At 40.1% G+C, this 26,915-nt stretch overlaps 1 protein-coding gene across 1 annotated transcript in view; it reads left to right on the forward strand.

The window, feature by feature from the left end:
• Nucleotides 1-26,915, forward strand: part of ESYT3 (extended synaptotagmin 3) — a 51,063-nt gene that overhangs the window by 20,293 nt on the left and 3,855 nt on the right. The window contains exons 5-19 of the mRNA XM_060775350.2: nt 6,629-6,695; nt 6,814-6,903; nt 8,412-8,467; nt 10,267-10,387; nt 11,232-11,405; nt 12,871-12,953; nt 13,894-13,942; nt 14,898-14,987; nt 16,644-16,706; nt 19,101-19,169; nt 20,684-20,749; nt 21,563-21,649; nt 22,291-22,440; nt 24,199-24,656; nt 26,213-26,311. Of these exons, the coding sequence (XP_060631333.2) occupies nt 6,629-6,695; nt 6,814-6,903; nt 8,412-8,467; nt 10,267-10,387; nt 11,232-11,405; nt 12,871-12,953; nt 13,894-13,942; nt 14,898-14,987; nt 16,644-16,706; nt 19,101-19,169; nt 20,684-20,749; nt 21,563-21,649; nt 22,291-22,440; nt 24,199-24,656; nt 26,213-26,311 (1,722 nt within the window). The remainder of the gene's footprint in view (nt 1-6,628; nt 6,696-6,813; nt 6,904-8,411; nt 8,468-10,266; nt 10,388-11,231; nt 11,406-12,870; nt 12,954-13,893; nt 13,943-14,897; nt 14,988-16,643; nt 16,707-19,100; nt 19,170-20,683; nt 20,750-21,562; nt 21,650-22,290; nt 22,441-24,198; nt 24,657-26,212; nt 26,312-26,915) is intronic.

Below are 26,915 nucleotides of genomic sequence, written 5' to 3' on the forward strand. Positions count from 1 at the left end.
TGTTGATTTCACAAAATGTGGGATTTAAGATTGATTCAATTGATAAAGATGATGAAGGGCGAATCTTGATTATTAAGGGTACAGTAAATAATGAGGATTATGTACTGGTGAATATCTATGCCCCAAATAGTGGTCAAAGGGATTTTTTTAGAGGGGTTGACGAAAGGATGAGAAAAGTACAAACAGACAATATGATAGTGGCAGGGGATTTTAATGCAACATTTAATCAGGAACTGGATTCATCATCACAAAATAGAGGGGATTTACAAGCGAGGCGTGCTTTTGTTCAGTTGATTAATAATTATAACTTAAAGGATGTACTGAGATTAATGAGAGGGAATGAAAAGATATACACATATTATTCAGCAGTGCACAAGGTGTTTACTAGAATTGATTATATTTTCATAACACCACCCCTAGCAAAATATGTTAAAGATGTCTATGTAAATTTAAATTCTATAAGTGACCATCGAGATGTGAATATGATATTAGATTACCAAATTGACTATGAGCCTCTAAAAAGAATGTGGATGGATATAAATATTATTAACAACAAATCTATAAGGGAAAATATTTTAAGAGAATGGGCAGAAATTTGGGAGTTGAATGCAAGGGAACCCCCTTCATATGAGGTGCTTTGGGATGCAATGAAAGCAGTCTTGAGAGGACTGTTTAGTAAATATGCGGCTATACGGAAGAAACAGGAAAGGGAAAGAGAGAACCAACTGATAGGAGAAATAAAAAAACTGGAATCAATGTACCTGTTAACAAAGGATCTAAAGATTATAAATAACATTACAAGATTAAAGAAAGAGTTGGAGGTTAAAGATATAGAAAAAGTTAAAAAAGATATGATGTACACAAATAGATACTTTTTTGAATATAATAATAAAAGCTCAAAACTGCTGGCAAAATTAGCACAGACTAAAAAAGTAAGAAGGGAGATTGGATGTATCAAGGATAGTAATGGCATTATATGTGCCAGAATGGTAGATAAAATTAAAGTGATACAGGATTTCTACTCTAATATGTACAGAAATAAAGAAGTGGATATAGCTCAGCTGGATAAATATCTGGAACAAAATTTAGGTAAGAAATTAAGTGAGACACACAGTAAGGAAATGGAGAAATCTATATCTCAAGAGGAAATTAAAGACATCATACATAAATTAAGGAAGGGTAAATCACCGGGTGAAGATGGTATTCCAGCTGAAATTTATAAAACTTATACAGAATTCCTAGTTCCCAAATTACAGATACTATTCAATGAAATATTAAGGGGAAAACCCATACCAAATTCATGGAAACATACTAGGATAATACTAATACCTAAACCGGGCAAAGATAAATTATTATTAGACTCTTATCGTCCTATTTCTCTAATTAACCAAGACGCAAAAATTTTTACGGCAATTTTGGCAAATAGATTAAAAAACTTCGTAGAGGATTATATTAGCCCAGACCAATGTGGATTTGTTAAGGGCAGGCAAATGTCTGACTTGGTCCGCAGACTGATAAACATTATAGAGAACGCAAAAAACGAGAAAGCTCAAGTAGGCATTATTGCATTAGATATATATAAAGCCTTTGACTCGGTGGGTTGGACAGTGCTGAAATCATTAATTAAAAAATATGGTTTTGGAGAGGGGTTCCAACATATAATAGAACAAATATATTCAGAAAATAGGGCAAAAGTTATAATTAATGACTCGAGTACTGAATCCTTTAGTATCATGCAAGGAGTAAAGCAGGGTTGCCCTCTTTCTCCGGTACTATTTATATTAGTTATGGAATTATTGGCCTCGGCAATCAGGAAGGATAAAGAAATAAAGGGAATGGGAGTGGACAACAAAATCAAAATTAGTTTATTTGCAGATGATACGCTCTTGACAGTTAGAAATCCAGATAGGGCACTAGACCGGATAAACCTACATTTAAAACAGTTTGGCAAAATAACAGGCCTAATAATTAATTGGAAGAAAACGGAGGTAATGGCAATAAACCTGGAGAGAAAAGACAAAGAGAAAATAATTGATCAATTTAAGGTTAAGATTAGAAACAAAATTAAGTATTTGGGAGTTACAATACCAGTCAATTATTCAGAATTAAAAATATTAAATTTTGACAGATTATTTATGGAAATTCAAGAAAGACTACTAGAATACAAAAAACTTAATCTCTCATGGTTTGGTAGAATCGCAATCTTTAAAATGAAAATATTATCCAAATTTAACTTCCTATGTAATATGTTACCTATTAAACTGCCAGAGGTTGATCTTAAAAAATGGCAGAAAATAGTAAATGAATTTTGTAATGGATCTAGAAGATCTAGGCTACCGAAAGGCCTATGGTATATTTCTCAGAAATTAGGGGGATTAGGAATACCAGACCTAAAAACCTACCATCAGACACATATAATAAAAGGAGTGTTTAGGCTGCTTTCAGAACCTAAATTAATTTGGCGGGAAGTGGAAGGAAAATGCTGGCACAGAGATTATGAGGAAATGTTTTTTAGGTCAAAAATAGGCAAGGAAATTAAGGGGTGTAAAAATAACCTGGCTAAAGATGTCATGGAGACATGGGTTAAATTAAAAAATAAGATATTCCCAGGAGTTTCGCCCCTAACTCCAATAGTTTTACTGGAAAATTTTCCAGAAGACCTGAGAATTAAACTTAAACATAAAAAATTAGTGGAGGGGGAAACTGCTCTCTCCTGGAAGGAGTGGACACAAAACTCGAAGGGCAAGTTTAGTAAGTTAGAAGAACAAGGTGCCCTGAATTGGTTTGAGAGACAACAGCTGTATAATTGGAGAAAGGATTGGTTAAGCAAAAATCCCAGATGTAGAGCACTGAATAAATTTGAGGAATGGTTAAGTAAGCTCAAAAACCAAGAAATAATGGGGAAAGGATTAATTGGGAAAATATATAATGGTTTAATTGGTGAAGAAATAGGGCTGAAACTGTTAGAAAACGTATGGGAGGGAGACCTAGGGCCTCTGATAGATTTTGATTGGAAAAGGGTCCTGAAGTGGAGAGTGGCTAAGAACCTATCAATAAGATTAAAAGAAAATGTATACAAAGTGATATGGAGATGGTATACTACGCCAGTCAAACAACATCAGATGGATAGCAAGCAAAGTAACCTCTGCTGGAGATGTGGCAAACACAAAGGGACATATTTTCATCTATGGTGGGAATGCCCCCAAGTGAAGAATTTTTGGAAGGATATATTTACCGAAATAAACAACATTATAGGATCAAACATTATGCCGGATGCTAGGTTAGCATTATTAATGGACACCACGAAGCTGAATGTAGAAATAACTAAGAAAGAATTGGTGACTATTTTGCTCACAGTGGGAAGAATTATAATAGCAAAGAACTGGAAAATAATAACCAATCTAACACTGGATGCATGGTATGGGGAAGTTTGGAATGTAGCTTTAAATGATAAACTAACAATGGAAATGAGGGTATTCAGGGGGGAAATTAACAGGTCAGATTTTGAGACATACTGGTCGGTCTTTATTAAATATGTCTTAGAGAGCGAAAATGGAAAACAACAGAATTTGGTTGGTCAGGAATTTTGGAGATGACATTTGATTAATGGCTGATTTATAAATACATGGTGAAGGAAATTATACTTGTTCAGGCCTTGGTGGTGGGGTTATGTGTTTGTAAAATGTTCACTGTTTTGGGTTTTGTCTATTTTGTAAGTTGTTATTGTATTTAAATAAAATCTTTAAAAAAAAGTCAAAAAAAATTCAGTTGGAAATCAAAATACTTGTGAGCCATTTAAATGCTTCTGAAATGACTCATACATGGACTTGTCAGACTATATGAGTGAACCATGATGAATTTAATCTCAGCACGTGCCTTGTGCCATGGCACAGGAAATATAGAAGAAATAGGGGTCAAATTAAGTCTATGATCAGGCATAAGGTCATGGTGATGCTGTCATGACCAGCAAGAACACATGAACTCTTTTTTTCCTTAGGGAAGATTGCTATCAAACAATATTTAAATATAGAAATGCTGGACCACTCTTAACAACCACTATGTCAGACTACACAGAGAAGCCATTTAAATCCACAAGCATGGGGACAATTTCAACAGAAAGGAGGAAACTATGAAAGTGAACCAAATCTGGCAACCAGTATTTTAAAAACTCTAAAATCTGGACAGTAAATAAAGAGCAACACTCAAAAATAGGGGAATTTCTGACAGAAATCAATCTGAGCCAGCTAACACCTCCCAACAAAAGATTCCCCCATGCAGGAAGCAGCCAGGCTGTGAAGCTGCAAGGCTATTCAATGCTAATCAAGCTGGCCAATTGCAACATTCATACTTGCCTCAAGCAGACAAGTTCTTTCTTCCACCCTGGACATTGCACAGCTATATAAACACCATTTTCCTAGTGTCCAACAGACCTCATGACCTCTGAGGATGCCTGCCATAGATGTGGCCGAAACATCAGGGGAGAATGCTTCTGGAACATGGCCATAGAGCCCAGAAAAATCACAGCAACCCAATACTTAAATCAAACTTTTTATTCCTCCCCACTTTCATGTTGGTCTTTCTGGTTCAGATTTTGTTTCTGCTCTTGTTACCATTCCCAGTTTGTAATGCAGCCATGTCCATAACTGAAATAAGTCAATCTAAGCTACAAAACATTTTTAATTCCCACAATAGCTGTGAAAGGGCATGTTGTATTAGTAGCGGAAAAGTGCTACACATGTGAGGACAATATCATGGCTCTGCTTAAAGTATAGTGGGAGGAAAACATGGTAGTTTGTTCCCAAACAGGTCACTCCTCAAATGTCATTTCCTACTTTCCTATGCTAAAGCTTCATTTTAAAATGCGATAAAACAAATATATATCAAGTCATATCTGAGATCATTGTGTACCAAGTTTCTTAGTGCTCTTTCTGTGTAATTGGCTTCCATTTGGATAGATTTATTTAAAACTCTAGTTTATGTCATATGATGTCACACAACACAACATCTCCAAATTGTAAAGAGTTAGTCTTTGACTAGGAGACACACTGGATGTTGAAATATTCTGCTAAATATGTCAAATTGGCCAGTGTATTTGGCAGAAATCTGCAACTCTTTTTACCTTTCATGACTTCACAGCACACTCTTGTATTGGGCTTCTTGCACTTCACAGGAAAAGCATTGTAGAAGCTGAATATGTATGTTGTCATCATCTTTCCTCAAAGAACCAGTTTGCCATATGGAGCAGGATATGACATCCATGCTGGATCTTTTGAAGTCATGGGGAAAGATAGAGATCATACAGGAAATACAAGTTTAGAACATAATCTGGAGGTTGTGTGATATGAACGTCCTATCCAGGTTTCTTTCAAGTAGTGACTTGTTAGTATGCCGTGCATGTATGAACTCAATGGGACTTCCTTCTGAATAGACAGAGAACTAAACTGTCAGATCTATTTCACGTCTTTTCTGTTACTGGGCAGGAAACACGAAAAGTGCAATGGAGGTATTTGTCACAAATGCTCTTCTCCCTCATAAACCTCTTTGAGTCCAATAAGTCTCACTTGGTGATAAATGTATTCACACTCTGATCCTTGCCCACAACACTCTTGAATGCAGTTTATTTATTTATCATGTCAGAAGCAAATTGAGGATACAGTTATAATGTATTTAAAACCACAAACAAAGTTAAAAACTTGGCATTATACTAAATGTCCTTTGACCAGAAGCTGGCCACTTGGAGTGCCACTGGTGTTGCTATAAGAATGTTCTCCATTGTGCATGTGGCAGGGCTCAGACTGCATTGTAGTGACTGGTCTGTGGTTTGCTCTTCTCCACACTTGCATGTCATGGACACCACTTTGTCGCCCCATTTCTGACTATTGGCTTTGTTTCTTGTGGTGCCAGAGCACAGTCTGTTCATCACCTTCCAAGTTGCCCAGTCTTCTGTGTGCCCAGGAGGGAGTCTCTCATTTGGTATCAGCCATGAATTGAGGTTTTGAGTTTTAGCCTGCCACTTTTGGACTCTTACTTGCTGAGGTGTTCCTGCGAGTAGCCCTGTAAATCTTAGCAAGCTGTTTCTTGATTTAAGGCTGGCTGATATCTGAACAGAGGATGGGCCAGAGATGTCACAGCCTTGGTCCTTTCATTGCTGGCTGTTTCTTTCCAACAGATATCAGGTGGTTCAATACCAGCTAAACAGAATAATTTCTCCAGTGACCTGGGGTGTAGACATCCAGTGATAATGCAGCATATCTCATTAAGAGCCACATACAGTGTTTTAATTTGGTGAGATGTGTTCCACACTGGGCATGTGTACTCAACAGCAGAGTAGCAAAGTGCAAGGGCAGATGTCTTCACTATGTCTGGTTGTGACCCCCAAATTGTCAGCTTTCATATGATATTATTTCTAGCACCCAGTTTTTGCTTGATATTCAGGCAGTGCTTCTTGAAAGTCAGAGCATGATCCAGGGTAACTCCCAGGCATTTTGGTGTGCTGAATGCAATTGAGTTTTATATTTGATACTGCTGTAACCGTCTTCCAAGATAAGCGAAAGCCAGGCATTTTGTCCCTGATGTATGTGTTTGCTTCTTGAATGTTAGTGTTATGCTAATTTGATTTCTTTTTCAGTTATATTGGAGACTGTGAAGTTCACATGGAACTGTCTAAGTTTAAAGTAGGAGTGAAGGGCGTCCAGGTGGGTTCAGTACAAATTATCCATATGGAACAATTGCTGGCATACAGTACACTTCTTTTTCCAATACCTAACGAGGGACCAAATAATACCTACTTTTTCTTTCTTTGGTTTCTGGCAGCTGTATGGAACTCTGCGAGTGATCCTCGAGCCCTTGTTGACAGATATACCTTTTGTAGGAGCTGTAACTTTATTTTTCATACATAAACCTGTAAGTCAGTTCTGAGTTTTTATTGTGTACTTGATATCTTGTTCATTTTTTAATTTACATATTGAGCACTATATTTAACTAGTTTCTTTCTTAATGGAATTATGAATGCTGTAAATTGTTTTACCAGAACGAGATTTAGCTCTCTGGATAGAGTACCAACTAGTGCACCACTAACCAAAAAGTGGTGCACTAGTTGGCACTCTATCTCGAAAACCAATGGTAAAAAGGTGTTGCCAACCCACGAGGGGCATGTGGTTGGAGTCCCTGACACCATCCACCCCAATTTGTGCTTAAATGTACATATTTGATACTGATAGCTTTAAAAAAACTGAGACATGCTCTATACCAGTGGTTCTCAACCTGTGGGTCCCCAGATGTTTTGGCCATCAACTCCCAGAAATCCTAACAGCTGGTAAACTGGCTGAGAGTCCTGGGAGTTGTAGGCCAAAACACCTGGGGACCCACAGTTTGAGAACCACTGCTCCATATGTATGCCTTGCCTTTCCATAGCACATGTGTAGGAAGAATCCCAGACATTATGGTAAGCCTCTAGCAAAGGAAGTGTGGTCAGGCCTTGCTAATTCATCTCCTTCTGATGTACTTGTCCAGGCAAATTGCTGCCTTTAGGCTTCTGTGCTGTGCGTTAATTCTATGCTCGTGGAAGTGATAAAAGCACACACTATGCCTTTAATGTCCACGAGTTAGGAATGACCATAAGATTTCCCAAGGCATCAATATTGTGAGTAATTGGAGCTCACCTGGAATGACTGTGGCAACCTCACACAAAGTGCCACACACAGTAGAGACAAATGGGAAAACAATTATTGGGAGTATGTGTTGTCGAAGGCTTTCATGTCTGGAATCACTGGGTTGATGTGAGTTTTCCAGACTGTATGGACATGTTCCAACAGCTTCTCTCCTGATGTTTCACCCACATCTATGGCAGGCATCCTCAGAGGTTGTGAGGTCTGTTGGGAACTAGGCAAGTGGGGTTTATATATCTATGGAAAGACCAGGGTGGGAGAAAGAACTCTTGTCTGTTTGAGGCAAGTGTGAATGTTGCAATTGACTGCCTTGATTAGCATTTGATGGCCTTGCAGCTTCAAAGCCTGGTAGGTTGTGAAATGTCAGGAGAGAATGCTTCTGGAATATGGCCATAGCCTTGTAGCTCCAAGTCTTGGCTGCTTCCTGCCTGGGGGAATCCTTTGTTGCTCTTTAGTTACTGTCTTGATTCTGGTGTTTTTTTAAATACTGGTATCCAGATTTTGTTCATTTTCATGGGACTTCCAAAGCCTAGGAGCAGTCACTGAGAAAGCTCTTTCCCTTGTCCCTACCAAATGAGCCCTCCAATCAAAAGCTCTTGAAAACTTCTGCTAGTCAGAGCAGCACAGACCCAGTATTATGAAATGTAGGAATCCTACTTTTATCCATTCCAAATGTAAAACAGTTGCTTCACTTACAGAGCTTGATACATGTTTCTTTTATCTTCCTTCCAATTCTTGACACAGCACTTGGAAATCAACTGGGCAGGACTCACCAACCTATTAGATGCTCCAGGCATTAGGTGAGAACCCATTAAATTCCAGTTATTTCAAAGGAAAATAACATGATATCAAAGCAGAGGGGATATGTTAAAAGTCAAGGTGGTGTTCAAATAGGTCCCTGTGTCAGATTCTACATGGAGGCCCCAGGCCAGGCCTAACTTTAAGTGGAATAAAGCAATTATCTGAGGCTGATGACCTTGTGGACCCTGAAAAAGCAAAAGGCTGTTTCCTATTTCTCTTTTTTTGGTGTCAGGAGCGACTTGAGGAACTGCAAGTTGCTTCTGGTGTGAGAGAACTGGCCGTCTGCAAGGACGTTGCCCAGGGGACGCCCGGATGTTTTGATATTTTACCATCCTTGTGGGAGGTTTGTCTCATGTCCCCGCATGGGGAGCTGGAGCTGACAGAGGGAGCTCATCTGCACTCTTCCCTGGACTCAAACTTCCGACCTGTCGGTCTTCTCATATATAAGCCTCGCCTCTGTTTATGTACTGTCTGTCTCTGTCAATTGTATAACAGCATTGAATGTTTGCCATATATGTACCTGTAGTCTGCTCTGAGTCCCCTTGCTGGGATAGAGCAGAATATATATATAATATTCCACTCTATCTCCTCAAGGGGACTCAAAGCAGAGTACAGGTACATATATGGCAAACTTTCAATGCCATTATACAATTGGCAGAGACAGACAGTACATAAACAGAGGCAAGGCTTCCCTCTTTTCATCTGCATCATCCGGCTGTGCTTGACTCAGTCATGGGGAGGTGCTGTTGTTTCATTTTCCACGCTGAGGAGCTTGTCGATAGATTAAAGCAATAGTTAATGTCAGTGTCAAATTTATATTGACAGGGAGGGGGAGAGAGACATCTGTGGGATTACCTAAACCCAGTTGCCAAAATAAATTGGTTGATCTTGAGTACTACGTACTATGGAAGTGTTTGTTTTTCCACCTCAGGCAGTAGCATCTCTTGCACTGGTTGTATGGAGGATAGTTAAAATAGTCTTGGGATGCCATCTGTTGCAAACCAAGTAGATATAGCATACTTATTCCCAGAGCTTGGAAAACTTACTTTTGGACTAAAGTCTCTGAATCCCCACTGATCATACTGGGATTTTCCTAACACCTTCTCAGTGTTCATCACATAAAGAGCAGCAATATTGCCTTTATATGTTGCCCAGGGGGTGCTCAGATGTTTTAACATCCTGTGGAAAGCTTCTCTCATGTCCCCACATGGGAAGCTGGAGCTGACAGACAGGAGCTCACCCCACTCCCTGGATTTGGACCACTGACCTTTTGGTCAGCAGTCCTACCGGCACAAGGGTTTAATCCATTGTGCCACCAGGGACTCTGGTGATGGTAGATTGAGCACTCCCCACAACATTTGGAAGTGATAAGCCTCTTTACAGAATGCTTTTTTCCCAATCACCGTTGAAAGGAATTATTTGCTTGCTTATTAATTTAACTGTAATTTAGTGGTGTGAGCACTCAGTTGTTTGGCTCTGTGATTCGAGTTTTTGTTTTATTTTGAGTTAGAGACATATGAGAAGTAACTCTTTATAACTATTTGCTTTTGGTGATATAGATGCAACTCAAAAGAACTGGAGATTTGTGCATGGGGGTCCCTTTTGTAAAATTCCTGTTTTAATAGCTAGAGAACTTTAGATAAAAACCAAACTATTCTGCGATACACAAAGATCAAATGATGGATGATGCGCGTTCTAATTCCTATTGATGGTCCCTTGATAGATCTGCTTCAAGTACATCTGTTGTATGAGTCATTTCTTAATCAAATTTGTCTCTTTTTCTGTTTCTTATTTTTAGCATATTGTCAGACTCTTTAATACAAGATTTCATAGCTTCCCGGTTGGTGTTGCCAAATAGAATCACCATCCCACTGAAGAAAAACATTAACGTTGATCAGTTGCGGTTCCCTATTCCACGTGTGAGTTACATCTGAGAACAATGCTTACAAAACATGTTAGCGGATCTCCTGGACTAAGGTTTCCAGATCTAAAGGCTTTCTCTAGAGACCTGAAACTCCTTCTTTACCTTTATTGTTCTCCTTACCTGACATGTGGTAGAGGTGGTGGCATATATAGTATGTGCCTAATTACCTGCCAGACTGGTATTTGAAGCTTAATTTCTGAACATGCCTAGAGAAGGTGCATTTGTCCAACAAAATGCACCTTCTCTAAAAAAAAATTAGGTCATTCAACATAACTCTATGATGTTCTTGGGTTGTTTTGTTTATCATATCAAAAGCAAATTGAGAATGTACTGCAAGTTGCTTCTGGTGTGAGAGAATCACCGTCTACAAAGACGTTGCCCAGAGGACGCCCGGATGTGTTACCATCCTGTGGGAGGCTTCTCTGATGTCCCCACATGGGAAGCTAGGGCTGACAGACAGGAGCTCACCTTGTCTCACGGATTCAAACCGCTGACCTTCAGGTCCTCAGGTCAGCAGTTCAGCCGGCACAAGGGTTAAACCCTTGTGCCACCGCTGCTCCATGTTCTTAGGTGATACATGCTTCATTTCAATAGGGTTCACTATTATCCATGGTTTCCCATATCTACACAAAGTCCAGAAAGATACCCCTTCAGGATTCAGTGTTTGTACTATAGTGTTAAAGACAGGGATAGATAGCAGACTACACAACTATGGCTGCAATTGCCGGTGTTTCTAGTGCTGTCTGAATCTTAGCATCTATTCCAGAAGGTGTAGACGTCTAATGAATGGCGTATGTAATGCTTTTCTGACACTTGTTCTATGTTCCTTTGCCTTCAAGGGAGTAATAAGAGTGTACCTACTGGAAGCAGAAAATCTTGTCCAGAAAGACAACTTCCTTGGAGCAATCCGAGGGAAGTCAGACCCTTATGCTCTCCTCCGGGTTGGAGTGGTGCAGCTACGAAGCAGGACAATACAAAGAAACCTGAATCCCATTTGGAATGAAATGTTTGAGGTGAGAACTGTATATCCATACTAAGCCCAATGACATTGCTAAGGTGTGATAGTACTATTTCATGTTCTTACTTTATCATGAACAGTCCAATCTTATACATATCTACCCAGAAGCCATTCTTAAGGAGTTAATTGGGTTTCTCTTCAAAGTATATGGGGATAGGATTGCCATTGACTGCAGTCAGCTTTATTCTGAGTAGATCTTACCTCTTGGTGAATGCTTCTTCTATTTTCCTTTTATAAATAAATACAATTGGAATAGAAGGATAGACAACTTCAAACTCTGCCGATGCTTTGGACTGCAGCTCCCCAAATCCCTGACTGTAGACTATGCAAGGCTGGTTTCTTGGTTTAGTCTACGGGACTTGTAGACTAAAATAATATAAGGTTGCCTATTCCTGCTTTAGCTTGGCTGAGCTCAGTAGTAGAGAGAAAATTAATTATATGTTAGTCTACTGTGTGGGAAATCAAAAGTGCTCATGTTTGTTCCTGTCTATATTAATTAACATGATTATGTGGTTTAGAAATGAAAGCATTTGAGATTTATTTAATTAATATGATTACCACGAAAGTAGTTTTGGAGAATGAAAGAGCACAAAAGTTTTTCCTGTCATCAAATTTCTACAGAATTGTGCTTAGCAAATAGGGAAGTGCTGTTGAAGGCTTTCGTGGCTGGAATCTCTGGGTTGCTGTGAGTTTTCCAGGCTGTATGGCCGTGTTCCAGAAGCATTCTCTCCTGACATTTCACCCACATCTATCCTCAGAGGTTGTGAGGATGCCTGCCATAGATGTTGGCAAAATGTCAGGAGAGAAGGCTTCTGGAACAAGACCATACAGCCCGGAAAACTCACAGCAACCCAAATAAGAAAGTATCTTTGCTCAACTGGTGGGCTATCCAAGTGACACCATCATAGGTTACTTCTTGGTGCAATGACTGAAATTCTCTGCCAACATGCAGTGACTAAAATTTCTTTCACAATCTATATTTTAGTTACATGAGCTCCTCTCTGACACCATTTAGTTAAGTGTGGAGAAAAGGGGTCATCATAGAAGCATTTGGTTATATCCCTTTAGCCCAGTAGTCCCCAACTTTTGGTCCTCCAGGTGTTTTGGACTTTGGCTCCCACACTTCCTAACAGCTAGTAAGATGGCTGAGATTTCTGGGAGTTGAAGTCCAAAACAACTGGAGTGCCAAAGGCTGGGAACTACGGCCAGATGCAGACCGATAACATACTGCACCAAGGCTTCCAACTCAAAGGTGGACATGAGAGAGAGCAGAGATGCAGCATAGTTTCACATGTAGAATTTCTTTGCTCTGTCTTTGCAATGCAGGAGCTCAGTCTTGTAAATACCAGAAAAATAGGAAGCCTTTCATTTCATGTCATTCCATTTCCCCTTTGTAGTGGCAGTACAAGGACAAGTCTACAATATTCCATTTTGTTCTAATACTTTTTCTCTCTTCACAGTTTGTTGTTCATGAACTGCCTGGTCAGGACCTAGAAATAGATCTCTATGATGAAGACCCTGATAAAGATGATTTTCTGGGCAGGTGATGGATATAAATTTCTTCTGTCCTATGTAGACCTTTTTTCTTTCTCTCTTATTGTCTCTTTCTGCTCTAGCTGCAATTTGTAATGGATCTATCTATATATTCAGGAGGAAAACACAAAAATCTATAAACTTTGAATTGATTGGGAATGGGTGTATTTGGGGATGGGTATACTTGGGAATGGGTGTACTTTGAATTGAATGGGAATTGGTTTATTTGGTTATTGTTATGCACCACAAAGTGGTGCCCCCAGTGGCACAATGGGTTAAACCCTTGTGCCAGCAGGAATGAAAACCAACAGGTCAGAGGTTCGAATCCGGGGAGAGCGTGGATGAGCTTCCTCTGTCAGCTCCTCCCCATGCGGGGACATGAAAGAAGCCTCCCACAAGGATGGTAAAACATCAAAACATCTGGGAGTCCCATGGATAGCATCCTTGCAGACGGCCAATTTTCTCACATCAGAAGCAACTTGCAGTTTCTCAAGTTGCTCCTGAGATGGAAAAAAACCCCACAAAGTAGTCTGTTTTATCTATTTATTTATTTTTTAAGTAACCAAGTTGTGCCGCTTCCCCGTAGGCTACACCCCTTAAGCAGGTGCCCCATGAACACTTGCCCAATGAGATCAGTCTCCTGGTTTCACAAAAGAGGCCCATCTCAAAGGAGCACGGGAATTCACTAATATCCAAACAGAAGTGTGATTCTTCTTGTGTTCATTTCTGTCCCCAAATCTGCTTGGTTTCAAGTATCTTTACAAGGTTGTCCCTTTGATTCATTATACAGGGGGTTTTTCTGGGAGGTGAGGTTGGAAAAAATAACACATCTAATTGAAAAGAGATGTAGAATGAGAAGAATTCAACACAGGATCCTTATGGGCTTCTTGTATATCATAAAATCAAGTACAATGGTTTATTTATGTGCATTGTTTTGTATTTTTTTACAGCTTGCTCATAAACCTGACAAATGTCATGAAAGACAAAGTTGTTGATGAGGTAACGTTTGTTTTTGGCTTCTTCAATCTACTTTTTTGGTATGTTTTCTAAAGTTTCTCTTTGAAGGCAAAGTGTTTTTTGTGAATTGTTTTTAAGGGGCTATCATTTTGCCAATTCACAGTTAAACATTTATTTAAAAAATTGCCCACAAAGATCATTTTCCCCCTTTCAACCTCCTGAGTTCTCACTTCTGACTCCAACTACTATACATAAAGTTTACATGGGCATGAAATCATGGGAAGATTTCAAAAGTTGCAAAATGTTTGTGGCAACTGTAAAATAAATTTGTCATATGGTTGCTGTTGAGTTTTCCGGGCTGTATGGCCACATTGCAGAAGCTTTTGCCCACATCTATGGCAGACATCCTCAGAGGTTGTGAGGATTATCATAATTCTTTCTTAGGCCAGAGCCTGATTCACAACATGCATGGGCATTGAATGTGCTTGTGAACATATGCATATTCAAGTGTACATGCACAATCTAACTAAATGTGGAAACTGTTGTTCTCTACAAGGGATAAAAAATAAATGTGTGTATAAATTATTGGTAAAATAGTTCTAACTCTAGAGTAAATTATTTAAAGATTTACAGTCTACATGACATTGTGTGGTCCTCCAGATGTTGCTGGACTGCAGCAGCCCTGGGCAGAATATTCTAATAGTGAGGAATTTTAAGAGCTACAGTTCAACAGGACCACCAATAACAGACACTATCGATTATTGGATGTTATCAGCCATATGTATTTTAAATCTCAATGTCTTCATTGCAACAAGGTCCTTACCATTCCTATTCTATCTAGAAAAGCTAAACACTAAAATTTAAAGGTGTGCCCCAAATAGATTCAACCCCATTAAATACTAAGTAAGTCACTGTTTCAGTTTCTTTGGGCACCCAACTTACAGCTTATTTTTATTTTTATTTTTTGCATTTATGTGCTTTTCCTCTCCTTCCAAAGTGGTTCCCCTTAAGCAAGATAGCGAGTGGACATGTGCATCTGAAGCTTGAATGGTTTTCTTTGGTCACCAGTCAAGAGAAACTTCGTGAGGTATGTTTTAGAAGAAACTTGATTTCAGTTTGCCTGAGATGTTTTCAATCAGTGGCAACTCCAAGTTCAGGGCAAGACAGCCTTTGAAACCTGCTTCACCCCAATGAGTCCACCTTCTGACCAACTCCCTTGGCCCCTTGATGGCGTGTCTTCTCCAGCATCTCCTCATTGGCATCAGCTTGATGCTTGCCAACCATAGAGGCATTGAGCAGAAAATAAGCACCAGTCAAATTATATTATTCTTCCAATGTAACACTGCTCAAGCTGGAGCAAAAGACACATGCACCAAAAAGGCTGAAATGGGGGAGAGGAGGAGAAGAAGGTCCTGAAGGTCCTGCCAGGCTGGGATGGGTTTCCATCCACACCAGTGCTTGATAATGACTCTGCTATCAGTGTCAGGCAATAAAGACGGTGTGGGGGGAAAAATTAAGCAGCATCTTTTGATAACATGCTCCAGCATTTTCACAGATGATAACGGAGACACCTGCAGCCAAGTAATATCAAAGGGTGGTCAAGATGGCCAAAGTTTTTAATGGGGAGGAGCACGTCAGGTAGCAAGGGCTGTAACCATTAGCTTTTGCTTGAGCCTACTGGAAGGGCAAGACTTTGTCCACTCTTCTTTCTGCTGAGTTCATTGAGTGCACATTACTTTTCCTCTTTGAACTCAGTTTGCACCCATAGATATAAGCTGAGGACAAAGGGATAAAGTGGGAGGTGGAGAGAAAAAATTGACATTTTGAAAGCAGCTGAAAAAGTGCATTTACAAAAGATAAATGAGGACTGTGCCTATAAAATCAGAACAGTTGTATGGTATGTGCTTGGTGCACGGGATCATTCCCACTCAGCACAGACTACACCAGAGATGTCAAACTTGTGGCCCTCCAGGTGTTTGGGCCTCCAACTCCCTGAAGACCTAGCTAGCTTGTCCAGAGGTCAGGAATTCAGGGAGCTGAAGTCCAAACACCTGGAGGGCCACATTTTTGACAACAGTGGTCTTACATATCCCCCCACTGCCATTTAGGACTTAGTCATAATCTGGGTAATGGAGAGATAACCCATACTGAGTGCATAAGTTCTCTGCACTTCACAGGAAATGGATATGTACAATAAAGTAATGCCAACATTCAGTTTTATCGGTTTGTCACCTTCCCTTGGTACACAATAGCACCAGTTGATTGTGGTGGTTGCATTGAAAGCACATCGACAGCAGGGTTTGTTCTTGTTGTGTGCCTTCAAGTCGTTTCCATATTATGGGACCCTAAGGCAAATCTCGCATAAGTTTTTTCTGGACTGAGAAAGTGTGACGTGCCAAAAGTGTGTTTCAGTGATTGAGCAGGGAACGCAATCCTGGTCTCCAGAAGTGTCGTCCAATGCTGAAATCACTATACCATGCTGGCTCAGGCATTTAAATAAAAACCAGTTCTGTAGAAGTTAGGAAGGTGCTCCAATGTGTGTGTAAGATGTGACACAACATAATGCAGTCAAACTCATGTCATAATTTGTAGCTATAGCAGTCCTCTGCTAAAACATTTGAGCTAACAGGGATCAGCAGAAATTCTAAAGGGACCCTGTAATTTGAAATAATGAATTACAATATGAATATGGTGGGCATATATCAGAAAACAGTATGTTAATGTTGTATTTAACTTTGTTTAGGACAGGAATGGCCTGGCCACAGCAATTCTCATAGTGTATTTACACAATGCTTGCAATCTTCCTGTGAGTATCCATTTATTTATTTGAAATATTTCTATATTGCCTCTCAGCCCACTAGCACTTTGTGTGGTTACTGCATACGCAGATTCCCTCATCTGGTAATAGTAAATAATACAGTAGTTCTCCTGCCAAACAAAAATCATTTGGCAGACATAATATGCCTTATTTGGAAACTGCAACTTTACTTGCAGTCGCCAAATTCTGCAAATTATATTGTTTACAGAATGTTCAACAAATATGTTCTCCCCTTGGTGGTCCGACTGATACTAGCTTTGGTTTTTCTCTGGGACTATCCCAAAGCACGTTTCCTTTATTCAAGTCTTTAGGAGCAAATTTATTTCAGTGTATGCATGTACACAGTGTTAAACTGTTGTAATTTTCAAGTTGATAGTATAGTGGTTTTAACTGTTGCTGTGTGTAATACATCTTTATTTTGTTGAATCCGGTAGTGTTGTTAAATTACTGCCTGCAGAACCTTATGATGAAGAGCAGGGTAAAAGTATATTAATGATAGTATTTCCATGATACTTTCTGAAATGCTGTTGGAATTCAGGATTTCCAAATACAAGGCTCAGGTAGAGCATTCCAGGATTCACTTGCTGGTGCAAAGTTAAAAGGATTTGGGGGGGGGGGGGGGGAGTAAAAACGAAATCTCCAAGTGCCTGCAAATTAGCTGGCTTGATTGTATTTTACTCTTTACAACCACCCTTTGTATCTAAGGATTTAGTATGCATAGATTCAACCATCCATTGTTTGAAATTATTTATCCCCTCCTCTGCAAAACAAAAACAGAATCCAATAAGCAAACTTTGCAGGGTTTTTTTTTTCATTTTATATAAGCAGGCCATTTTATTACACCACTGTATATAATTGGACTTGAGAACCCACTTACTTTGGTATCTGTGAGATTCTTGGGACCAAATTCCCGCCTGGCTTGGGAGCAGTACATGTGAAAAAGATCTTGAAGTCCTCATGTACAACAAGTTAAACATGAGCCAACAATGTGATGCTGCAGCAAAAAAAGTGAATGGGATTTTGATCTGCCTAAATAGGAGTCTAGTGTCTAGATCCAGGGGTCCTCAAACTTTTTAAACAGAGGGCCAGGTCATAGTCCCCAAAATTGTTGGAGGGCCGGATTATAATTTGATAAAAACATGAATGAATTCCTATGCACACTGCACATATCTTATTTGTAGTGCAAAAAACACTTAAAACAATACACTAATTTAAATGGAGAACAATTTTAACAAATATAAACTTATTAGTTTTTCAGTGGGATGTATGGGCCTGCTTTTGGCTGATGAGATAGGATTGTTGTTGTGTTCTTTCAAGTCATTTCAGCCTTAGGTTGACCCTGAGCGAGGGCCAGGTAAATGACCTTGGAGGGCCGCATCCGGCCCCCAGGCCTTAGTTTGAGGACCCCTGGTCTAGATCCAGGGAAGTAATGCTACCCCTCTATTCTGCTTTGGTTAGACTACACCTGGAATACTGTGTCCATTTCTGGGCACCACAATTGAAGGAAGATATTGACAAGTTGGATTGTGTCCAGAGGAGGGCGACTAAAATGATCAAGGGTCTGGAGAACAATCCCAATGAGGAGCGGCTTAAAGAGCTGGGCATGTTTAGCCTGCAGAAGAGTGAGAAGAGACATGATCGCCATGTATAAATATGTGAGAGGGAGTCATAGGGAGGAGGGAGCAAGCTTGTTTTCTGCTGACCTGGAGACTAGGACGTGGAGCAATAGCTTCAAACTACAAGAAAGGAGATTCCACCTGAACATTAGGATGAACGTTTTGACTGTGAGAGCTGTTCAGCGGTCGAACTCTCTGCCTTGGAGTGTGGTGGAGGCTCCTTTGGAGGCTTTTAAGTGGAGGCTGGATGGCCATCTGTTGGAGATGCTTTGAACGGATTTTCCGGCTACTTGACAGGGGATTAGACTGGATGGCCCACAAGGTCTCTTCCAACTCTATGATTTTATGAAATACTGAAGGCCCACTGTACTTTGAGATTACTATTCTTGACCATCTATCTTTTGTAAAACTAGCTTCTGTCACATATTGTCCCCAGAGTAAAAAATAGCCATGCTTGGATAAGAATTAAAGTGGTTCTCTTATGCTTTATGTGATGGTGATTGTAATTTTTCTATCATATAATCTCCAGCACTAGCCTGCCTAGTGGAGGCAAGGATCCATCAATGGCTATATGTTACTCTTGGCATCAAGGACAATTCTGTCTCTAAATACTGGGGGAATCCAAGTGGAAGCACTATTTTAGGTTTTAGGTGACCCTCAGTATTTTAGATAAATCTCCTTAAGGACAGCATTCCATAGACTTTGTGACATCTAATTTTATTTTTATTTGCATTCCTCTATACTTTTAATATTGTTTTCAATACAGAAAAATCAGTATGAATATTCCAATGGTGAATATGGAGTAAAGAAGTACAGAAAAGACAGATACCTCAAGGTAAATGCTTATTTTTGGAAGCCATCTCACATGAATATAGAGGCTGGAGAAATTATTTAATAGCTCTCATAATTGATAAAAATAGCAGGAGGCTTTTCATATTTTTGTCATTGAATATAATCATAATTAACTATGCCCTACATAGAAGAATAGAAAGCCTAGCAGAGTACAAGAAATTGTATATATGAGGCTACAATCAGTGCAATTTCAAGGCCAAAGTAGGAAATACATATACGTTTTTTGTGATACTTCTCTATGACGTCTCAATAAATTCATTATCTCTGCTTCCACATAATTAAAAGCTGTGCTTTTGCCCCAGATTTTGCTATAAACAGTCAAATGTCAAAATCACAACACGTGGAGAGTGGCTACGAATCTGTCAATAAAATTAACAGAGGGAAATGAACAGATCAGAATTTAATTCATGTTGGTCAGTTTTCATTAAATATATTTTAGAGAGTGATAAGGCAAAACAATACAATCTTGTTGGTCAGAAATTTTGGATATGACATTTGTTTACTGGTTTACTGGAACTCCCAGTGGCGCAATGGGTTAAACCCTTGTCCCGGCAGGACTGAAGACCGACAGGTCAGAGATTCGAATCCGGGGAGAGCGCGGATGAGCTCCCTATGTCAACTCCAGTTCCCCATGTGGGGATATGAGAAGAGCCTCCCACAAGGATGGTAAAACTTCAAAGCATCCAGGTGTCCCCTGAGTACCATCCTTGCAGACAGCCAATTTTCCCACACCAGAAGCGACTTGCAGTTTCTCAAGTCTTTCCTGACACAAAAAAACTGGTTTATTCATAAATTTATGGCAAAGGAAATAGTATTTGTTCAGGCCTTGCTGGTAGGGTTATGTGTTTGTAAAATGTTCATTGTTTTGTGTTCTGTTTACACTGTAAACCGTTAATGCATGTAAATTAAATTTATATTTAGAAATCCCAACAATAATTATTTTTAAAACTCATTACTTTAAAGGCAGAATACTAAAGGGTCTTGTAGCACCTTGGAGATTGAGAGAACAACGTTCAGAGCATAAACTTTCATCGACAAAGCTTATTTTCTTAGATGATTCCTTAATTGTTTCTGACATAGCTGCTGGTTATTTTTAGTATTTAAAGAACTTATTCTAGTATTCTATTTTGAAAGGGATAATTGTATATCCAATTAACTATGCCTCTGTGTCAATAGAAATATTTAGTTATAGAAAAATACCCAAAGTTTAGCTACTGTAACAGCTGCTGACTTTGTATTCTTATCTAGCAAAAAAATTAAAATATCACATTCAAATTTGGTCCCAAATATGAAGACTATTGTTCCCAGGAACAGATGCTGAGTGTTGTCAGTGGAGGAAATAAAATATTAAAAGTAACAAAACTCTTACTTCGTGCCTCTTAAAATCCCAAATAAAAGTTGGGTTATTGCTAACATTTCTATTTAAGGCATTATCTTTTCTTCTAGAAAGTCTTAGTATTAATATTATCTTTTATGTCAACATTGTAAATTTTAAAGAAGGTGGAGAGGGAGCCCTCTTCGTTTGTTCTACTTACAGTGGGCAACAAGACTCACCGAAGTAAGGTAAGGAGCATCCACTTTTCATTGTTTAGATCTCTGCCATTTTGCAGTAGCAAAGTCTTGAAGAATGTCTTGTCTATATCGCTATGGGTATGGCTAGATAAACGAAAACCAATTATTGGTGTTTTGCAGATGCTAGCTATCTGCAAAATACATCATGGTGCCTATACCTTGCATAGCCTATATATTGGGTGGGTGGGTGGGTGAAGTAATAGGGTGGTTTCCACTAGAAAATAGTTGGCCATACCATTAGATCAGGTGGAAATCATGTGGCCTTCCAGATATTGATCTGCAAAGGCTAGTCCATCCTGGCTAGCCTGGAACTGATGTCCAAATTTTGGAAAGCCAAACATTGATAATTCCTGCTCCAAAATCTATTATGCTATAGTCTGCAATAGAGCAATTTTTTTTGCGTGACCAACTCAACAGAATGCATTGGTCTCAGTAGGAGCCCCCGGTGGTGTAATGGGTTAAACCCTTGTACTGACAGGACTGCTGAATGAAAGGTTGGCGATTTGAATCTGGGGAGCAGAATTAACTCCCATCTGTCAGCTCCAGCTTCCTATGCGGGGACGTGAGATAAGCCTCCCACAAGATGGTAAAACATCCGGGCGTCCCCTAGGCAACATCCTTGCAGACGGCCAATTGTCTCACACCAGAAGTTACTTGCAGTTTCCCAAGTCGCGACTGTCAGGAAAAAAAAGCTTAGTCTCAGTGGGGATTATTCTCTAATAAGTGTTGTAATTGCATTCTCCAACTAAGGTGTGAACTGTTTCTTTCTTTTTCTCATCTCTACCCCACTCTTCTCTCAAACAGACTTGCAACTTCACCAAAGATCCCGTCTGGGGTCAGGCGTTCACGTTCTTTGTCCACAGTGCTGCATCACAGTCTCTCCATCTGGAGGTTAGTTTGTCCCTTCAGTTTCTCTAATTGGGAGTGTAGCACAGGTTTGGGTTTTGTATGTTTGTGCACACCAGGTCTTATGTAAAGTAACTACAGAAGTGTCTTTACAAAGTGACTACAGACGTGTCTTTCTTTAGGAGGAGAAGAGGGAGGTAGGACAAGGAGGGAGGAGTAGAGAGACAGAAAAACTATGGGTTTTGGGGGTAAGGGTATTAATGATATTTGCTGGTATTTGCAAACTTAGGATGTTGCAAACTTAGTTATTTGCAAACTTAGGATGTTGTCCATCTTACACTATTTAGTATATATGTATTGTTGAAGGCTTTCATTGCTGGAATCACTGGGTTGTTGTAGGTTTTTTCGGGTTGTATGGCCATGATCTAGAGGCATTCTCTCCTATTTAGTATATAGTTCTCACAGATTATTTTTCCCAGTGAATGAACTTGTTACTTGAATAGCTGGGTTTTTTTTGTTGTTGTTGTTTTGGCAGAATCGGCTCATATGGTTGAGATGCTTGTTGAAGTGCTCATTGTTACATAAGAAAACTGTCTCTAATCTATGATAATTAGGCATAATCTGAAGATTTAAAAAACCTAAAACTGATTTACTCCTTACTTATGTATTGTTTTCCTCCTCTTTAGATCAAGGATAAGGACCGTGAGAATGCCCTGGGCACCCTGGTGCTTTCTCTTAGCCACTTACTGAAGAAACCAGAGATGACAATGGCAGAAAACTTTCAGCTGGATCATTCTGGTGTGGACAGCTCTATTGAACTGAAAGTGGTACTGAGAGTAAGTCTACGGTTCATCCACCTGCCTTCATCCTGCTCTGTTGTAACTCTTTTTGCTCTTACATAAACACTTGCAGTGTGTTCCTGAAACCCATTAATCTGTTCAGTTCTCATTTTTTTACATCCCAGGAATAAAGCTGTTAATTGCAAGAGTTGTTGAACAGTTGATGTCTCTGTGTTAGCTTTTCTTCTGGGCATGAGTCTGTTTTGGACAGCTGAATTGAAACCAAACTTGCATAGCTTTCTGTTCTTGGTGCCAAATGGAGTTTCAATGCATCTGAAGCATGACCTGTTGTCTCTTGATCTTTATTACGTTATGCAAGTGAGCTAGTTGTTTCCATACCTAGGATGAAACACCATGACACTAAGTCATCCTTGGGACATTTCCCATTTGAGAATGTTTTCTCTTTTTTGGGTGACCTGACATCCATCCTTACAAATGAATGCAAGACAGTGCAAGTTTTCTAGGTCTTTTTTAAATGCGTGTGTCTATATTTTAATACACACACAGACAAAGCTTCATTTAAAAATATTACTGTTTACCAGATTACAAATTGAGAAAAACTGATTACCTATTTCTGTTTGTAATAATATCCTGCCTTTCTCTCCACAAAGGCACCCATACATAAGTATGTTTTCAGAATTCTACAAAACCTTGTCATCCATAATGGCTCATTTATTTATATTGATAAGTAAAGGTAAGGTTTTCCCTTGACATTAAGTCTAGTCGTGTCCAACTCTGGGTGGTGGTGCTCATCTCAATTTCTAGGCTGAAGAGCCGGCATTTTCCATAAACACCTCTCTAAGGTCATGTGGTCGGCATGACTGCATGGAGCACTGTTACCTTCCCCGCCGGAATGGTATCTATTGATCTTATCACAACTCAGCTTATACTTGAGTATATATGGTACTCAAGTATAAGCCGAGTTGTGTGTAGGCTTATACTCGAGTATATACGGTACTCTGCCTTGGTGACCAGCCAGTCGATCTGGAAGTGAGGCACAACCACTGCCATCAGCATTGTAAATATTCCTTTTGCTTGGCCATATATCTTTGGTTTTCATCTGTAATATGTTGGAGCATATAACATCCTCATTCTTACCTTATACAGTTAATAAGCAAAAACTATAGCACGCTTATTGGGAGACAAAAAAAATCCCTTTGCTGAAAGTCTGGTGGTTTTGTCTCAAAGGTGTACTTTAGGAGTAGAAGATAGACTAGAATGTCATAGCCAATGTTCAAAGATAGAGATATGCTAATCTGTTTTAGCATAAAAAACAAAAAGGAATCTGGTAGCACTTCTGAGATCAGAAAAAAATACATGTCCAAAGTAAGGTGTTGTAGATTCATTTCTGTTCATAAAATGAACAGAGTAAAGCCTCAAACTACAGGAAAGGAGAATCCACCTGAACATGAGGAAGAACTTCCTGGCTGTGAGAGCTGTTCAGTAGTCTCTGCCCCAGAGTGTGGTGGAGGCTCCTTCTTTGGAGGCTTTTAATCAGAGGCTGGATAGTCATCTGTCGGGGGTGCTTTGAATGCAATTTCCTGCTTCTTGACAGGGGGTTGGACTGGATGGCCCACAAGTCTCTTCCAACTCTGTGATTCTATGACTCAGTGAGCCTTCACTCCATCCCCTGATGAAGTGGACTGTAGTACACGAAAGCTGATCCACCCCCCAAGTTAGGTGTTACTGGATTCCTTCTGTCCTCTAGATATGACTATATTTCTCTCTCTCCCTGCCCCCTCCTTTCCATCTTAGGCTTTGGATGTGGAGAAACCAGATCCAGAAGGCACAGATGGCTTACAGAACGTGCCTATCCCTGCTACAGAACAAGATGGAAACCAAGACAATGCACTGTTGCCTCCACCCCATCCGCTGCCCCCTGCCCAGCCCCCAGTGCCAAAAGTTGAAGTGCCCAAAGAACCTGAAGAGAACAAAGTCAGGGGTCTGCCTGGATCCACAGGTGACAGACAGGTGAACAGTGCTAACCTGAATGTGAATGAGAAACTGTCTGGGCCTATTGTAATAGAATCAGCTTCTGGAATTAACCACCAAGCAGATCCTCGAGGCTTGGACTCCAAATCCTTGACACTGCCAAAGAAGCCCCCTACCTTGCCAGCAGTGCAGAGACTTCAAATGGCCCCTAGTGTTGCGTCTCTGGACTCCGTAGGCTCTTCATCATTTGATGTCACTTGCAGCAATCTGGACCTTAACAAGTAAGTTTCTCAAGCTGCCTTTTTTGTCTAAACTGAACAATTTCAGCATACCTCATTTCTCCATGGTAAGTGGCAGCACAAGGCAAAGGTTGCTATTCCCACTGATAGGTCTACTCTCTTAAGATAAGCATTGCTTTGACTGCTGATAGGATGTAGTTTTATGATGAGCATCATTTCAAAAATCTATATATTTCCTGTGCAGGATTCTGTAATCGTGTATCATATCAAAATGTGTATAGCAGGATAGGGTTTGCATTTCAAAAGATCAATTTATGGAACAGAGATTATGTGAAAGGCAAAGGTAAAGGTTTCCCCTTGACATTATGTCGAGTTGTGTCCAACACTGGGGGTTGGTGCTCATCTCCATTTCTAAGCCGAAGAGCCTACATTGTCCGTAGAAACCTCCAAGGTCATCTGGCCGGCATGACTGCATGGAGCACTGTTACCTTTTTGTAGAAGCGATACCTATTCATCTACTCATTTGCATGTTTTCGAACTGCTAGGTTGGCAGAAGCTGGGCCAACCTAGAAGTTGGCCTAGCTTCTCCCCCGATTCAAACCACCAACCTTTCAGTCAGCAAGTTCAGCAGCTCAGTGGTTTAACCCGCTGAACCACCAGGGAGATTATGTTATGTTGTAGTTTTTTTGAAGGCCAGGAAGGAGGGCACTGATCTAATTTCACTGGGGAAGGAATTCCACAGCTGAGGGGCCACCACTGAGAAGGCCCTGTCTCTCGTCTCCACCACTCAAGCCTGCAAAGGAGGCGGGACCGAGAGCAGGGCCTCCCCAGAGGTTCTTAATCTCCAAGATGGTTCATATGGGGAGATGGATTCAAACAGGTAAGCTTAAATGGGCCAGAACCATTTAAGACTTTATAGGCGAAAGCCAGCACTTTGAATTGTGCTGGGTAGCAGACTGGCAGCCAGTGGAGCAGGCACAACAGTGGGTTTGTGTGCTCCCTGCATGCCGCTCCAGTAAGAAATCTGGCTGTAGTCTGTTGGACCACTTGAAGCTTCTGAACAGTCTTCAAAGGCAACTCCATGTGCAACGCATTGCAGTAGTCTATTCGGCCCAAATAGATAAATGTTTTATCTATTTATCTTAACTGTATTATAATTGTTTTTTTAAAAAAATTAATGGCATTTTAATATCTAGCTTTAATATATTTTAATTGTCTTGCTTCTTAAGTGTGAGCCACTTGATCTGAACTCAGAAAAAAGGGCAGCAATTTATTATTATTGCTATTGCTGATACTGTTAAGAAATGGCAGATGGCACATTCTTGTGCTTCCCCTAGATTTGAATGATTCCATGAACTAGCTATCAGCTATGAACTCCCATTGCTGGGACTGATGGGATTTGAAGTCCAGAACATCTGGAGGTTACCAGATTGCAGAGGATTAATCCAAGACATCTTTGGTGTAGACAATTCCTCCTTTTGGACATGGTTTGAAGTTAGTTTGTTCTTTCTTCATGTAGCTTAGCACTGGAGCTTGTTTCTTAGTTGTGCAGCGCCTGTCCTTCTGTAGAACTTGTAAACAAATCCTTTGTCTTGCAGTGGAAGGCTTCCTGCAGGGCAGCGCTTGGGAGAGATTCACCTCACTATACGCTACGCCTCCCTCAGACAGTCTCTTGTTGTGTTCATCAATGCATGCAGGTAACACTTAACAATCCAATCTTCTGCAAAAATTGTATGTTGTGTAGGACTTAAATTTTGTTGGGGACTATCTGGGTAATGGTTTCCAAGATGCCCTGTGTGGATATGCTAACACTAAACTTCAGCATTTTCAAACTTCTGTTTTGCAACATGGAGTGGCTCATATGCGACATGCAACATTGGCCATGGATCTTCTCCACTGACCCCTTTGTTGTTGTAACATCCACTCAATTTGGGCAATGGTTCTTGTAATTATTGTAATGGCAGAACCAGTGGTCCCCAGTAACTGTTTGTTAGTTGCCATTTTGCAAACATTCCAGAAGTAAATTTGCACCATCCACTTTAAGCCTTCACCAGCATCTCTGGCCTTTGTGATGATAAACAAAGGCAAAGGTTTCCCATTGACATTAAGTCTAGTTGTGTCCAACTCTGGGGGTTGGTGCTCATCTCCATTTCTAAGCTGAAGAGCTGGTGTTATCTGTAGACACCTTCAAGGTCATGTGGCCAACATGACTGCATGGAGCACTGTTACCTTCCCTCTGGAGTGGTACCTATTGATCTACTCACATTTGCCTGTTTTCGATCAGCTACGCTGGCAGAAATT

This window comes from Anolis sagrei, chromosome 1 (assembly GCF_037176765.1).
Source record: "Anolis sagrei isolate rAnoSag1 chromosome 1, rAnoSag1.mat, whole genome shotgun sequence".
In the NCBI taxonomy this organism is placed as follows: domain Eukaryota; kingdom Metazoa; phylum Chordata; class Lepidosauria; order Squamata; family Dactyloidae; genus Anolis; species Anolis sagrei.